The 14,042-nt window shown below is 38.3% G+C and overlaps 1 protein-coding gene across 1 annotated transcript; it reads right to left on the reverse strand.

Annotated features, from left to right (window-relative positions):
* Positions 1 to 4,364: 4,364 nt before the first annotated feature.
* Positions 4,365 to 13,632, reverse strand: LOC140241775 (uncharacterized). Its single transcript, XM_072321525.1, has 9 exons — positions 13,387 to 13,632; positions 12,684 to 12,797; positions 11,846 to 12,004; positions 10,242 to 10,375; positions 7,995 to 8,094; positions 7,327 to 7,427; positions 6,271 to 6,452; positions 5,786 to 5,926; positions 4,365 to 4,665 (listed from the first exon to the last, which is right to left on the reverse strand). The coding sequence occupies exons 1-9, from the start codon at positions 13,627 to 13,629 to the stop codon at positions 4,547 to 4,549; spliced, it is 1,293 nt and encodes a 430-aa protein (XP_072177626.1). The 5' UTR covers positions 13,630 to 13,632; the 3' UTR covers positions 4,365 to 4,546.
* Positions 13,633 to 14,042: the final 410 nt, after the last annotated feature.

A 14,042-nucleotide genomic window follows, 5' to 3' on the forward strand; every position in this document is an offset into this window, starting at 1 on the left:
CGGTGTCGAGGTCCCCAAAAGAGGAGCGCATTAGATCAGCGACCAAGAATTAGGGGGGGGGGGTGTACAATGTAGTTGAAGGAGGTAACTATACGAGAGGGGGGGGGGTACTGGACTGAGGAAAAGGTAAAAGTGAGAGGCGAGAAGATTGTATAAATATAGAGAGTGAGAGGAAAGGGGGTTATTCCAGTTATTCTAGGGGCAACAACCAACTTACCTTGACTCACAAGTTTTGTTATGTGTTGGTTTTTGTTTTTTTTCTGAAACTTTGGCTTCTTTTTTCAGTTACATGTATAGGCAGAACAGACGGAACAGCGTTCACGAGTGGCAACAGCTCTTTGTACGCGGAATGGTATAGGCTACCTATACCGGCATGCTTAACCTACTGAAAGGTCACACAGAGTTGTACATTCCAGCAAGTTTGGTCAACTGCCAAGGCTACTAGGAATATAGGAAGATGGAGCGTCAATGTTTAGGTGGTACACAAGTTTATACAATTTATGTAATAACATCGGCAATTTAACAGGTCCGCCTAACTACACTGGCACGTATATTTTGTTCAAATTTATGATTGTAATCGCCAAGATAAATCTTATACATGTAGTTCAGATTCAAAGCAGTGTCTGCATCGGCAGCAAAGGGAATGCATGTTGAACAATTTGTATGATACGTAATACATTGTTATTTTTTCCAATAGGGCCTATGTACCAGAGTATTTGATGGAAATATTTTCTTTGAACTTGGATGTATACTAGACTACCTGCCTGCAACTTTTTTTACAAATCTAAAGTGACTTCCCATTCCCTTCATAAATCTATTCGGTATATTGGGCCAAATAGGACTGAAATTCCCTGCCTCCATCGTTACACAATATTCAATTTCTGAACTCATTTAAACCCAAGTATAAGTCTCATCTTTTGTCTTTTTATGTTGAACTCAATCTCCTGTTGAACATCTGTCATACACACACATTCACACACACACACACACACACACTCACACGTAAATACACGAGTAATTTTGTGCTGTAATCATTTTTATGTCATAATGGGTGTATCTACCTGTCGAGCCTCATAGGCTTTTACTGGTACATCCTATTTCATTTTCCTTTTTTGTAATCAACTCTTTGTTCTATTTATTTGTTTGCTGATTTTTTTTTTCCACACCAGTACATACTGTGTATAATATGAGTATTTGTTATTTTACTATTTTTACCTGAAGAATGAAATAAACGAACGACTGAATGAAATTTTTTACATACAGCTGTATGTACTGACTCTTGTTTGATAATATATCCTAAATAAGATCCCTAAAAATGTGTATAAATATTTCATTCAATCTCGCCCGATTGATTTGTTTTAATGAAAATCCAAATTCAGAGTCCAAAGAAGAAGTTACTCAACATTTCAAAAGAAAGTTGATGCAGAAGAACTGAGAAGGGAAGCAAAAAGGCTAACAGTCTATACAGCACAAGTCTATGAGGTAAACATGACCCCTAGCAAAGTTTGTTTTTTACTGCTGTACTCTTTAACCCGTTGAGGACGGACCGATTTTGCCACAACAACCATTTCCCATACACACATGCCCGAGTATACTCGGGAGTAGTCCTCAACGGGTTAAAGCAGCTAGGTAGTAGAAGTGTTGCAGGTTTCCCTAGGAAGCGCGCGCTCCAATTCGAGAGAGATTCAAGATTTTACACTTAGTTTGAAAGTGTCAGAGGCCAGGGTCAAGTTGAGAAAAATGGCAGGAAATGAGGAAATAACTGTATTGAATCATCAGCAGAGAGCATATTGTTACAGATTTCTGGAAGAGGAAATGTTTATGCGGTGTACTTCACTTACTGACATGAGCTTTTCATGATGGGAAACCATTCCACAGCTCAAGAGGGCACAAAGGACTCTCGCCATTACAAACCTTCACGTAACTGGTTCTATGCTTCACTGACAGTCTACATGATACACTGAAACAAATCTTTTATTTTCTTATTCAGTTAAATTTCATTAACTGAGCTAAAATATAGTATAATTTTTCAGACATCAAGATAAATTGGTGATAAACAAAAATACATACAAAATCATATCAGATCAAGGCTATTAAATGCTGATTAACTGTCTTATTAACTGTTTTGTACAGTGGATTCTGAGTTGCGGATGTAAATCTTAAATTGGGTCCTGGTCCTGGCATCCCCTTTCACCCAAAAGGACAAGTCTGCATGACCTCAACTAGATGACACCTCAACACTATTCTGACTTTAGTTGTCATTTCTCCAGGTTTCCACAAACAACCCTTTTCCTAGGCTCTGTGCTGTACCGCCAATTCACCCATACTGGTTTGTGACATTTCACTTTGCAAAGCCTTTCGACTTCTGTGGCTGCAAGAAGTAGACAAGACAGAAATTTTCCTGTTTGCAACACTAGGATGCACGGAGCAAAAAGGTTTAAATTATAATATCATCCACATCAGTCTTGTCAGCTTAAGGGATTTCCTTCCTTGAGACATAACATCTCCACTTGGGGCATATGCATCACTTTGTCTTAGAACAAAAACCCCATTTGCCTTGAGTCACTTTTGTGGCATTACCTCCTGCTGGTTTACTACACATTTCAAGTGGAGGGTCCTTTTCTTTTTCTTTGGCCCATTTAACAGTTGTTGGATGAATTTGTACAGGGTACTGGTATTTAAAAAGAGCAGCATTTATTGGCAGTTGCTATCAGGTATACTTGATGGTGTTCATTTCTACTGGTGACATTTCGGTACCTGCCATCTGTTCAATCATTCAAGTAGTTACCATTACACCCACATACACATGTAATTATGAACTATGTACTCGATTCATGATAAGCAAATTTATCTAATAAAGTCTTTTTGCAGAATCAATACGAAAGATCTTAATATTTTTAGTATCAGAAAAAATGATAATCATTTTAAAAAAAGCACAAAATAAATTCTAACAAGATTAGATCATGGAGCTACTAACAGAGTAGCTCCATGATTAGATATTGCATGGTATAAAGTCAATTGTCAAATGTCAATGAATCACGTAATATGAGAAGAGATGGTGAGTTTTTTGGGGTTTTTTTTTTTGGGGGGGGAGGGTAAAGATACACGTGTATATAAAATATTATGAATGAAAGTGGTCGATGAACATTCTCAAGAGTTTCCTGGGAAACAAATATATAGGATGTCATAATCTAGTCAAGCATCATTAAAATGGTGAAAATGGGTGGCGGGATGGAAATAAGAGAGAGGAGAGTATGCTTGTACAGTATCACATATAGGTGACTCCTGTTATAAGGAAGTCTTCGGGACCAGAAATGTCTTCTGCTATATCAAACTTTCATTATAGCTGAACACTAAAGTATATAAAGATATATAGATGATAATTTGGGGACCTGAAGTTTTATCAATTCATTGTAACAAGAATTTTGTTACAGCAGTGGTCGTCACAACAGGAGTGCACTGTATCAGCATGGCTTCCATAATATGTAACCAGCTAAGCAGGTTCAATTGTTGTATGTTTGATTAGGTTCCTGCAAAGTGCTATCATTAGCCACAGTCACACTGACATAATATTATGAAGTTTAAGATCATAAGGTCTTCTCTAAGCTTGCACACCTGTTCACACTGGCAGCCAACCTTTTTGCTCTTTAAGTTTGAAGTTTGGGTCACTGGTACACGTGCGCAAAAAAAAAGAGAAAAAAAAAACAGAAAAAGTGTACCGTCTGACAGCTGGTGATTGTGATGTAACAATGCATATGTGTGTTCATCACAATGAAAGCGCGCGCTTGTCAGATGCACCATCCGCAAACAGATGATGGACTGGTCACGCAACAAACTTTGCTAAGTTTCAGTTGCTAGCGTTCACACTGCCTAAAGATCAAGAAGATTGGCAGGGTCCAGGAAATATCCCTAGACTGAGTAGGAAGTTTGGTGGAAAAGTTCACAAAAGTTTTGCGAGAAGTTTGCAGTCACACAGGCAAATCTTCTAGATCTTTAAAATTGCAATCTTAAACTTTGTGATCTTTAGCCAGTGTGACTGGCAACACAATCACACAATTTACCCATCTCAGCGGCAGCACCTCCAACGCCTGTGATATTAGTTATACTGTAGTATATAATTTGGTTGTAAGCAACTACGACTGAGTTAAGGATGTCAGAACCAGGTTGAGACCAAGGAATGCAAGGTGCAGTCAACTCCACTTCTGTCTGTCCATGGATAAAAAAAAGATAATGCTTTGTGTGTGTCTGCTATTTTCACGCCCCCCCCCCCAAAAAAAAAAAAAAAGAAAAAAAAAATGTGCATCTCTCGTTGGCACTAGAAGTACAAGAGAAGATATTTAGTTGAAAACTGAAAGGATCCCTGCATCATCTATCCAGATCTTCAGAGCATGGGATAAAAGTGTGACTTCCTCCTGCTAACCAATCAATCCTTGGCTGTCCATAGCACAATATAGCAATCCACAAGCATGGTATCTTTTCTTCTCTGCATTGAGAAACAATGATATGCAGCATTAACAATCACAAGTTTGCATCGAAGCTGTATGTTTCAGTGATCCAGAGGTGTCTTGTCCGTTAGTTCCATCCAGTCATAGACTTTGTTTTCTTCTGTGCTCTTTGATTCCATGAGAGATTCGAATGTGCCACTGAACACGTCATATGCTCCACCTAAAGCAACATGGCGGGAAGAAGGGAAAGAAAAAAAAAAAGATTTCATAACACAGACAGCAAAGATTATCTAGAGAAGGTATAAACTGTAAAAAGTAGTTAGCGTACTTGTACATGTACTAGAATTTAAAGTAGATTTTGACTCTGCACTAAAAAAGTAGTGATTTGCACTTGTAGCTTTGCACACTTAATAGCATGAGTTTGCACACATGAAGGCACAGGTTTTGTTATAACTTTTTGATTACTTTTTTTTTTATTTCTTTCTACTTTAAAAAAAAAAAAAAAAGTAGGGAGCTGCAGCACTCCCAGCCCCCCCCCCCCAAGTTCCGCAGCCCCTGAAGCTGTCATATATTATATATTGTGGTCAATACAGCTCCATCATGTTACAAAATCTACACATGAACATGGTAATGACACAAAGAAAGTGAATGCATTTCAATGCAAAACCAATAATCACAAATACAGGCGACTCCTGTTAAAATGAAGTCCTCAGGACTGGCGGTTTTCTTTCATTATATTGAAATTTCATCATATCCACACAAGTAAAGTGTATAAAGGTATCTACATAATAATTTTGGGCCTTGAATTTTACTTCATTATATCCGAAATTTTGTTGCAACCATATTTGTTTTACCGGGAGTGCACTGTATATAAAAGCTGGTGCTAGCAAACACTTTGGGTGCGTTTGAGGGCTCTAAAGTGAACCAAAGCGAACTGAACCAAAGCTTACCATACTGAACTGTGCCAGATTTGGAGCGTTCCAGCGCTCTGTGAAGAAAGCGTATCTCATGCATTATTTTTAGAGAGGGTCACACATTTTGAAGCAAGAAGGTCATTCACCTAGCACGCTCCAACTACATACAGATGTTCCCAACAAAGAGAATGAACTCTTTGCATTATGACGTATGTACATGATACACGCAAACTTTTGGTGCGCTTTGGTACCCTTTTGGAGTACATTGGGAAGTGGTCCACTTGTGGCAGGGTTCAGTACACTTTAGGAGTATTCGAGCGCTCCTCTGGTGAGGGTTCGGTACGGTTCAGTTCGCTTTAGGAGAGCGCTTGAACACACCCTTTGTCACCTTGAAATTGATAAGGGGTAATAATTCCACACACACACCTGTATGTACGAAGAGAACTTTATTGCCTTTGAATCGCTGTGGTTCTTCTCGCAGGAGGCGGATCAAGTGGTATGTTGCCTTACCAGTGTATACTGGATCCACAAAGATCCCAGTTGTTCTTGCAACCTGCTCAATGCATTCTGATTAGATAAATGAAAAAATTGAATCATTTATAATACAAATACACTGATGTTAGTGTGATATTCTTGTCTTTCTCCATTATGGCATTCCATGAAACGATCGCAAAAAAAAATTGCTTCTACTAACACATTACAACCTACCTTTTAGAAAATTGATACTACAAGAAGGGGACACCACAGGGTTTCTGGTGTCAAAAGAATGAAGCTAATTAACTTCTCTGAGAGTCAAAGTGCTGATGAATCCATCATATTCAAAGGTCTGATCACATGATAGCAAATACATTCTGTAGATATATGTTTATAGCCTACAGGACATTGAGGTGGAACAAATAACCAAATCTTACCTAGCTCTTCTGGCTGTGAAACACCATAGCCAAGACCTTTCACACCTTCAACAACATCCACAATGTCTTCTGACCTCAGTTGGGTTGACCCCTGACCTCCCTGTATGCCAAGCTTCTGTAGAATCAGGTTAATTTCTTCATGGAAGTATCTAGCATCATCACACACTGCCATTCCATGGATCCTGAAACAGAAAATGAAACCAAAAGAGGAATGCAACTGTAATTTTTCTTTCTTCTCTTTTTTTTTTGTTTGTTTGTTTGTTTTTTTGTTTGGGGGGGGGGGTGGGGGTGGGGAGTGGGGGATGTTAAAACCAACATTTAGGGGTTGCACTCACAGTAATGATGGGATCTAGATACACACTGCACAGATTGTCGTTCGGTCTGCAGAAAGGAATGAAACTCTACGAAATCATAGTTCACCAAATTATCACATTGGATTAAGTTTATGCATATGATTTTCAATATTCATAGACTTGTTTTTTTTTTCCATTCATTTTTAAGATGGGTGAAGCTCCAATTTCATATTGTGATAGTTCATACTTTCATATTTTGCAATAATTAGTGGTAGTACCAAACACATTTTAATACTGTATGTATGTATTAATCATATACAAGTATTCAATTATATGTTTGTGAAGTAAGATTTGCTCTATAATTTTATGAATTTGTGAAAAATTATCTTAAAAATGTCTTGACAAATAAAATGAAATGTTTCACTTGAACTTTAATTGACAGAGTACAAGTCTCGATGTTGTCCAAAAATTTGTGAATGGGAAGACTGTTATGAATTACAAGATACTTTTTTTTTTCAAAATTTTCAGAGAGTCCTTTAGATCCAGTCCTGTGTCGTTTCATCACGAATAAACATTTGTTTCAAACTGATGTCTATTAGGATGAGGTCTAATTTTATTTTTCTTTGAAATAATATCTGATTGATAAAGAAGATCCTCTGAAACATCTCATGACCATTGACCTTCTCTCAAGAGCATTAAAGTCTTCTTACATCATTCTATGAATGTTTATCCACACCTATAAAGGAACTTCTAGTTGACTCACTTCAGTTTGCTGCCAGTAAGGTAGTTGCCAATTGCAAGCCCAGCTAAAGATCCACTGCTACCAGTTGTTATGACAATATCTGTGAACCGGTCTTGCACATCCTAAATAGCATGTCGGGTGACAAACACAACACTGATAGTCCCACACCATCATTTTCATGTTGGCAGCAATGCCTTGTGGTAGCTGATGGGATTGGGGGGGGGGGGGTGGGACGAGAGTTGCCATGTAAGAAACAGGCTCATGTATTGGCTAACAGCAACAAATTAAGCATGTACACCGAAACATCAAATTCCAGTTCATATTGTGCCATTTACCTCATGAAGTACACTGTATACTGTTACACCAGCAAGATGCCACATACTCTGTGACACATTGTAGTCTGGTTTAAATCAAATGCTATCTGCAGGTATTATGTGATGAAGCCAGCTCGCGAGGAATGCTGAAATTATGAAATAATGACAACAGATACACAATTATACATCAGCTGAGTTATCACTACAGTCTTGACATGTTCATTGGTTTATTGCAATGTTTTAGTTTTCTTCTCTTTCTTGCCCGTTGCATTTGAAATATTCTACAATACCTATGAGATAGCCCACTAAACTTTGAAAATTGAATTAATGGAACATAACAGGTCTATTATGGCATACTAATCATATCAAAATTACCTGTTGCAGGAGTTCTTCAAAGCAATGAATGTAGCCATAGACACCTACACTGTTGGATCCTCCTATTGGAATTTGGTATGCCTTCTTTCCCTGTGAAGTTCTGCAGAAATTTAATGCAATCAAAGTAATAAAAGGATTTAACCTGGTTACCCCGATAATTGAGTTCTCTCCACACTGTTGCAGTTCTTCATTTTTTGCTATAGTATATACACAGGATTGTACAAGCACAAGGATGCATGTCTTCAACATAAAAAAAAAAAAAATGAACAAAATGCTTAAATTCAGATTTACGAAACTGATACATGATATTCATATTTGCATCACATATACTGGTATTGGGAAGAAAAATGTAGGCAATCAAAGGAAACATAATTCATCATCTTTCAACAATGTGTCACATGACAGAAATGCAAATATTTGGCCTTCATTAGACACCCTATTTCAGCAATGATATGAAGTGTGACAGAAATAAGAATGCCTGCATGTCAAACTGATCATCAAGAATGAAGGTACCCTGATCTTCCACAACCCTTGCAAAACTAGAACACTTGCAATCGAGCACATGTATCCCCTGAACACGTCTCCCATACTCCATCTGGATTACTTTTTAGGCCAGAATTTTGTATGATATGGCAACTGTTGCAGGATACAATAAAATCCAAATAGGTGTAGGTGTATAGATTGAAGAAGAACTGCAGCCAGTAGAGTGCTCACAAGCAGACCCTATTGGATTTACCTTTTCATGCCAAACTTGAGGATGATCGAAGAAGAATTGCAGCCAGTAGAGCGCTCACAAGCAGACCCTATTGAATTTACCTTTTCATGTATAAAGATGGAACAAGCAAGGGCGCCACCACCAAAAACAATAGGCCTCTTCATCTTACCATAATACACCTTCATGCCAAATTTGAAGATGATTGATGAAGAACTGCAGCCAGTAGAGCGCTCACAAGCAGACCCTATTGAATTTACCTTTTCATGTATAAAGACGGAACAAGCGAGGGCGCCATCACCAAAAACAATAGGCGTCTTCGTCTAACCATAATACACCTTCGTGCCAAATTTGAAGATGATCGGGAAAAAAAATGCAGCTGGTAGAGCGCTAACAATGAAATCTCTGCGGCGGCGGCGGACGTGGCGCAACGAGGCCAAATCCATAGTACCAGTATCCCCCGAACTCTGTTCGGGGGATACAATTACTGCCAGTAGTTCATGAAGAGGGTTGTTGGATATAGATAAAGAGTTCTCCAAACACATCAAGAATAGATATTATGCAAAAGCATAGTAAAACGGCGAAATACAACTATGTTCAGAGAATTCTTTATCTATACTACTCAGCCATTGTCCTCATGTTCATCAGATATGACTACAAGTCGAGGAATCACTGCAGTCATAAGATATGACCTTTTGCCACAAAAAGTCACTGAATACTGAATATGATACGTGTATTGCCAAATCGTTGACATGCTAAGGACTTATCATGCTTTAAAGGGGCATAGTCCTGGTAGTGTAGAGGGCGCTGTTGATGATACTGCCGGTCACCATTAGCATTGATGCGAAGATTACCGAAGTTGAGCTGTCATCAAGAGTAAAGTGCGTAGGTGTTGCTAAGTAACGTTGCCTTCACTGTCTTCTCTGCGCATTGCGCAGTCTGTGGTAATGCCAGGGTGCGTGCATATGTGCTTGTTATTATGACATCACAAAAGAAGTTTGCTAAAGCTGTCATCCCCCTCAGCCGAATCATGAGCCGAACTGTGATCGGACCACTGACTACAGAGGATCGGACTTCTTCGGACTTGGTGAAGTGGGCCAAAGCGTAAGCCCTAAAGAGGAGTCGATAGCGTAGGTCTCTATAGGAAACTTGCGCCGTGCGCCCGCGTACGCATTTGACTAAAACACCGGGACCATGCACCTTTATACATGTGTTATGTTATTTCCAATACATTGCAAGACAGTTATGATGGCATTAATATAGTCTAAAAGAGGAATACTGCATCATTTCAAAAAAAATTGTGGTTTATCTATCCATTCTCTATGTGGAAATCAAAACACTGAATTATCGATTTAGTGATAGCTCTTAAAAGACACACATGTAATGTCTGGCCAGCTTATTTAAGAGATGAAATATTAAAGTTTTGATCTTAATTTTTCCATTCTTTTCTTCCACACACAATTTTCTCAGAATGCTATTAAAAATGGTGTTAATAATGTAATATTGCATCTGTATGTTCTATACGTTGACGGTACCCGAGATACTCAGTGAGCTGTTGCATTCTTGGGCGAATCTGGGTCCTGTAGGGAGTCTTCTTTGGTATTAAGTAAAAATGGCAGCCAACCATTCTATCCATCAAGGTGTTACCAGTGAAGGATCCATTCAGATTCTGAAAAATAATTGATGAAGAAAAGTAACTCAAGATATTCATATACAAATTGACAACACAAAACTAGGAATATTCCCTATACATTCCACTTTGGGCCTGATACACTTCCACTCAATTTCCACACTGCTTCAACCTTCTCAAGTCCAAAATCTGTAATGTCATTGATATCGTATTAACCCCTTGAGGACAGGTCATGAGTATCCTCAGGCAGGGTTCAATGGGAAATCCATGTTAAAGATAATATAAAGTTTTGGTACCTCAAAAGTTTCCCTGAGTTTCCTTGTCTTAGTTTGTGTTTCAGGTTAAAGTACCTTTCATATAATTAACACTGTGAGACTCACTCGCCCCAAAGTGCTCTCATGTGTTAGTAATCATGCAATAATGGTTTCGTACAATACGTGTATATTGATTCTGGCGGTACCGCGTCGAGTCAAACTAACAGCTTGTTTGAATTTTTCAGAGCCCGCTCTGCTCTGTTACGAAACCATTATTGCATGATTACTAAGACATGAGAGCACTTTGGGGCTGCATAGTGCTGCTAGGTATCAGAATGACTTTCACTGAAACTAGCGTAGTCTCAATTCTACAAATGACCCTGCTTTTTTCACTTCATGCCTAAACAGTCACTTCATTGCCAAACATCAACAAATTCAAGCAATTTAATAAACTTAGAATTTTACTATGACTTGTAAAGTATTGCTATAATAGTATGAATTAATTTCTATTCAAGAAAAAAGTGTCATAAAAATTCCCACATACAGTATTTTGGGTCTTTTGCATGTACATTTTACTCAGATGTATCAAGTACATAAGAACTCATAAACACCAGCCAACACAGTAAAAACTCCATCAATGGTTTTAATGCACATCAGCCAATATCACATTCCATTGTTTGAAAGCAACTGTCACTTATCATACTGCAAAATATAAATGAATGACTTTGTCATATATTAGACTGTGATTATGAGTATCTGGAAAGCTGAAGGCATACAGCAAAGAAATACTGGGTCATACATAGTTTAGCAGATACTACTGGAAGTGGCAATATTTCACATCTGACAAAGTGTAATCACTGATAGAAAAGCTACTGTCAGGAGACCTGACATGTTTTGTTTAGTTTCAACATATTTCTGAAATAGCATTTCATTCCCCACTGTACAAAACCTTGATATTTAAAATGACAACTTAAGTCAAAATCTCTCATACCGATATAATATCATCTGGATTTGAAGTGCCACTTGTGCCCTCCCCCCCCCCCCCCAAAAAAAAAAAAAAAAAAATAGAAACAATTTTCTGATAGTCCCATTATTGTTGACATTTTTTCTAATTTGGTTCATGACCAATTACAGCCAAAATCCACAGATACCATCCCATCTCCCAACATAGTATTTTGTAATACATGTATAGGGTTTCCCTTCCAGGTCACTGGTGACAGATTAGAACAGCTCACTAAACCTTGTAAAGACCTACCGATGTGTCAGACCTCAACAGTAGATGGCAGTCCATACCGAGCTGGCGAGCAGCAACTGCGGTTGTCCGACAGTGATTTGATCTCACTCCACCACATGTTATTACAGTATCACAGCCCTGGGACACAGCATCAGCCAATAGGAATTCAAGCTTACGGATCTAAGACACAAAATTAAGAAATTAAGGTATTGCCTTATGTCAGCATTACAAAATTAAAATTTCAATAAAAGTTTTCTTCGATGGGATAACTACTTCATGCATTGTCTCTACTTTCACAACATGTGCAGTGAAGTGGTATCAATTTGAAGCAAAAAGAAGCAAATCAATTAAACATCTGTGTGGATGACATTAAGGAATCAAAGTTGAGAATATATGTAGTCTTTTTCCTAGGCTAATTATCATATGAGTGCAGGTTGTGCTTGGGCCAATATGACGAACAGCAAGTTCAACTGCAGACTGGTCTTGTACTTTTTTAGAAGGGCAAAACAACAGCAATTTTTAGAAGGGCAAAACAACAGCAATTTTTAGAAGGGCAAAACAACAACAATAACAACAAAACAATGATATGATTAATTTTAATTTGTGAACATACAGGCATCTTATAGCTTCTATTTTTTTTTTTTTTTACTTTATCAATGATCAAAATTTGAGAACTGACAAGGATTGCTTGCTTATTCACATAATACGAATTCTAATCAACCTTTTTTTGTTGTTTTCTTTTTCTTTTACCATTTTATCATAAAAAATGTAAGAGAGGCGATTATACAGTTGACTGAAATACCAGGCATATTTTTGCAATCAAAGCTATTATAAAAGAAAAAAAAGAAGAAGGTCAAACCTTATTTCCAGAGAGAGAGCTCCCAGTCATATCATCACGCTTGATAAAGACCTCAAACTCTTCTGGTGTTCCTGGAAGGCGCCACCTATGAATAGGGGTGTCCAGCATTGCCAGCTGCAGAGCAAGAACATTCACTTGAAAATAGAAATGGAAAACTTCTTGGATTACATTCAATACATCTCGCATAAATTTCTAAAACACTAACAAGACAACCCTACCAGAATATTGATCACAGGGGCCTACAAAAACCCACTTGCAGGTATAGAAGCAATTTTAACTAAGTTTACTACTAAAAGTACTATAGTCTATATTAGTACTAGTAGCTTAGAAGTAGTAGCAGCATGCGACTGCCCTCCATAGTCCAAGCCATATCAATGAAAAAATGAGAAGCAATACCAACTTCGTAATCGGATGTCAATACATTTGTAATGGTACAATGTAACAGTGAGTTATATAAATAGGTTATTACAATCACAACAGACCACAAAGCACAAGGTGACGTATTTACAGACCGATTGGTCTGTGTCTTGTCGGGGATATGTTCCGCGGAGACTGCGTCTGGCTTCACGTAATCCCCTTGATTAGGAGAGCCATAAATGTTTTTTTTTTTTTTTTTAAATCATAAAAAAAATAAAAAATCTCCTCTGGACAGACGAATAATGGACAATACAGAGCTGAAGTATTAAAATATACTTAGGCCTACTTTGATTTTATGACTTGGAACACCTCTCAGATGGGTTGCCCATGATGGAGCAATGTATGGCTCCAGTGGAAAGTCAACTGATACGTGCGATGTCGACATCTTCTTCGGAGCAGAGGAGGCGAAGCTCGTCTTCGTCATCAAATGCGGATCGAACCACTGGCACTGCCACCAGAAGATGTTGTGTGAAGAGCTACTGCAGCATAGATTTGAATAGGTGGGACTGAGCAACCGAAAACCTCGCATTCTTCTAAATAGTCAGACGAGGTAGCATCGCAATCAAGCAATGCTATGCACTTCTTAAATTGCAGGTATATTACTACTACTAGTACGTGGACAGAATAGAAAAGTAAGTTGTGTGTGACAAACAGACACCAGACGATTATTAGAACTCTTTTGAGCACAGCCGCCGGCCGCAAACCAAGCACTCGGCACCTGTCAAGCACTGTCTGTGAAAGTAGTGGGTGGATGTGCAATTGCACATAACAGCTGAGCGAGCGCTGTGTCGTGTTGTTATTGTTGCGATGATAGTGAAATGGCAGCTAGCGGTGGTACGGTAGTCAGCAGTTTTGAACAGTGTAAATAAATGCAACTCGCCTTGCGCATGGCATTACTGCAAATGGTAACTGACTTGAACTACAAGCCGTTTATAGAGTGCA

The sequence above is a fragment of the Diadema setosum genome, chromosome 18 (genome assembly GCF_964275005.1).
Source record: "Diadema setosum chromosome 18, eeDiaSeto1, whole genome shotgun sequence".
NCBI lineage: Eukaryota > Metazoa > Echinodermata > Echinoidea > Diadematoida > Diadematidae > Diadema > Diadema setosum.